The sequence below is a fragment of the Scardinius erythrophthalmus genome (assembly GCF_964197995.2).
Source record: "Scardinius erythrophthalmus genome assembly, chromosome: 4".
In the NCBI taxonomy this organism is placed as follows: domain Eukaryota; kingdom Metazoa; phylum Chordata; class Actinopteri; order Cypriniformes; family Leuciscidae; genus Scardinius; species Scardinius erythrophthalmus.
Genome location: NC_138224.1, coordinates 2,569,344 through 2,572,224, shown reverse-complemented (window position 1 = coordinate 2,572,224; position 2,881 = coordinate 2,569,344). Strand labels below are relative to the sequence as shown.

The following is a 2,881-nucleotide window of genomic DNA, read 5'->3' as shown; positions in this document are numbered from 1 at the left end:
GCAGTTATTAATCGTGTCATTGATTTTGTTCAAAATAAACCCCCGGTAAGATGATAATTCACTTCACACAGAGCAAAAAACAGTTTAACCAGATGGTCACAAGCAGAACATATATTTATTAGATTTTCACTTGCAGAATAGTGTATTCTTAATCTTTTCAGTCTGACATTTTTTATTTATTTATTTTATTTTATATCAGTTTACTGCACTATTTTGTGATTTCAGATTGTCTTGTGCTACACCTCAAATAAATAAAAAGCAGTGTAAGAGAGTTATAGCCCTCTATTTTACTCCCTCTCACATAAAACCCTATATTTGTTTCTGCAGTCTTTATCAACCCATTTGTATTGACCGTCCACCTTCTCTATGGCACCGCAGTGCTCGGACATCTGATGTTCTGGTGGACTTCCCCCTTTCCAGTTGCTATAGTTTCCCACATGAAGCCCGTTGTTCCAAATCCAGAATCCGAAAAGTCGACTCTGTCTGAGTCCCACCCAAACTGGCCCGGAGATATTCCTTCTTTTTAGCTCTCGCTCCGTTTCTATCTGATCGTTCTCAGAGTGGATGGTCAGGGGTCCAGCTGTATGATAGTCGCAGTAATCCAGAGCTTCTTCCCAGGACATATGCTTCTCACTGACATGAATGAAGCTCTCTGAGGAAAATAATTATAATAATACAAATAAAATAAAATTAGTTGCATGTTTTGATTTATTGAAGCATATGGTAGACTTGGAAATGTTGGATATTAAAGCATAAAATATTTTGTTAACTTACTGTAGCACAGAGCAGAATAGATACCCATGTTTTGTTTGAACCAAGATCCTCCTAGTGGATTCTTCTGTTTTGAGAGATATGTAAAGCATGCTTGAGATGAACTATTCTGTTTGTAATCAGAATGTCCGCCATCAAGCCAATAAAGGCTGTCACTGTATTGGAGGCCGATCCAGAAAGAGTTACTCCCATTTACTGCTTTCTTCACCTGATCATTTTCCATCTTATCTCTGATACTGACTAAATCAGTGTGATTCTCTCTACAGTAAAGCTGAGCCTCAAACCAGGTTCTGTTTTCACGGATTAAACTGTAGTTGTATGATTCTTTCCCTGTATGAATACAGACAATAATTTTACTCATGTATGACATTTAGACATTTATAAGATATAAACAGCTCAGGCATCATTACCTTGATCATAACACATGAAGTACATTTTTGTTGTATTACAGTTGAAACACGCCCATCTTCCACCAGTGTTTACGGCACCACAGCATTTTTCCTCAGTAATTGTGGTGATGTTGATGAATGTGGCAGGATCACCATTTGACCATTTACAGCTGTTGGCACCAATCCAACCACTCGTACTATTCACACTATTATTGAGAATATTAAATGACTCATTATTCTCCTTTTCATCATAGATTGTGACGAGGTCAGTGTAGTCTCTTCTGCAAGCATTTAGTGCGTCATTTATAAGCATTTTTGTATCATTGATCAAGTAAAATCTTCTCAGTCGCCCTGTAGCACTTGAAAGGGGAAGACCTGAGAACAGATATTCAGTTTTTAGTGAAATACTCTTGACATCTTGACTAGAGGAGCATTCTTATCTTTCAAAAACATTCACATGTGAAACTTAAAAAAAAAAAAAAAAAGCGTAATAATAGTGCGTAGTCCCGTAATAAAAAGCGTAACTGTAGTGCCTTGCCTAGGACCTCATTTTGACTTGTAAAATTAAAAAGATCTATAATTTCTCAATAAAATAATAAGAAAAATACATAATATACTGCTACATTTTTAACATGCATAAACATATTTTGTGAGAGGAACTTTTTTTTTCAAAGCTGCTCAAAATATAATAAAGACCGGATTAAATACTCACCCCAGAGGAGAAGCAGGACACATAGAAGTACCATGAAGACTTTCGTTCATCTTCTGAACACAAATGAAATCTGAGTGATTTCTGTCTCTCTATTGACAAACTACCACTTTGACGCGTCAAAAAGTTCATAAAGCGATGGTAAAACTAATCCATATGAATTGAGTCCAAAATTTAGTAAAAATTTTCTGAAGAGACTCGAGTGCTTTATATAATGAACAGATTTAATTTAGGCTTTTATTCACATAAAAATATTCACCATCTCAACATCAGTTGTCGTAATGATAAAATAATTTTAAAATCACCTTAATAAATCATTTTAGATATGCAGTAAAAATAAACCCACCTATATCAACTCAAAAAGTGTACAATGCACAGTTTAAGCGAATCTCTGTCTTAATTACACAGAGAATGCCATTAATATAAAAAGTACTTTTACATTTTCACATGCAAAACATGCATAAAAAGCCTAAATTCAATCTGTTCACAATATAAAGCGATCAAGTCTCTTCAAAATAAATTGGACTAAACCGCTCAATTCATATGGATTAGTTTTACGATTTCTCTATGAACTTTCTCAAAGTGGTAGTTTGTCGATAGAGAGACAGAAATCACTCAGATTTCATCAGAAGATCTTCATTTGTGTTCTGAAGATGAACGAAAGTCTTACGGGTTTGGAACGACATGAGGATGAGTAAATAATGATATCATTTTAATTTTGGGGTGAATTAATGCTTTAAGGGGGACAACTTCCCTCATCTTACCCTACACATGTGTTACTGTATGTGAAATATGAACTTTAATATATGGACATTATAGACATGCGCCTGTCCATGACCTTGATGATAAAATCATTTAACCTGTTAAGCGATCTCTTTCTTAATTACACAGAGAATGTCATTAACATGAACAAATACTGTTACATTTTCACATGTAAAACAGCTGTTTTTTATTTTACCCCGTAATTTCTTTTCTTTTTCTTTTGCACATTTGCTCAGCAACTTATTATATA

The 2,881-nt window shown here is 34.6% G+C and overlaps 1 protein-coding gene across 1 annotated transcript; it reads right to left on the bottom strand.

Moving 5' to 3' along the window:
* Positions 1–287: 287 nt before the first annotated feature.
* On the bottom strand, positions 288–623 carry LOC308690180 (C-type lectin lectoxin-Phi1; the record flags this gene model as incomplete). Its single annotated transcript, XM_081364507.1, has 1 exon — positions 288–623. One exon carries the CDS (start codon positions 621–623, stop codon positions 288–290), a length of 336 nt encoding a protein of 111 aa, XP_081220633.1.
* Between the last annotated feature and the right edge of the window lie 2,258 nt (positions 624–2,881).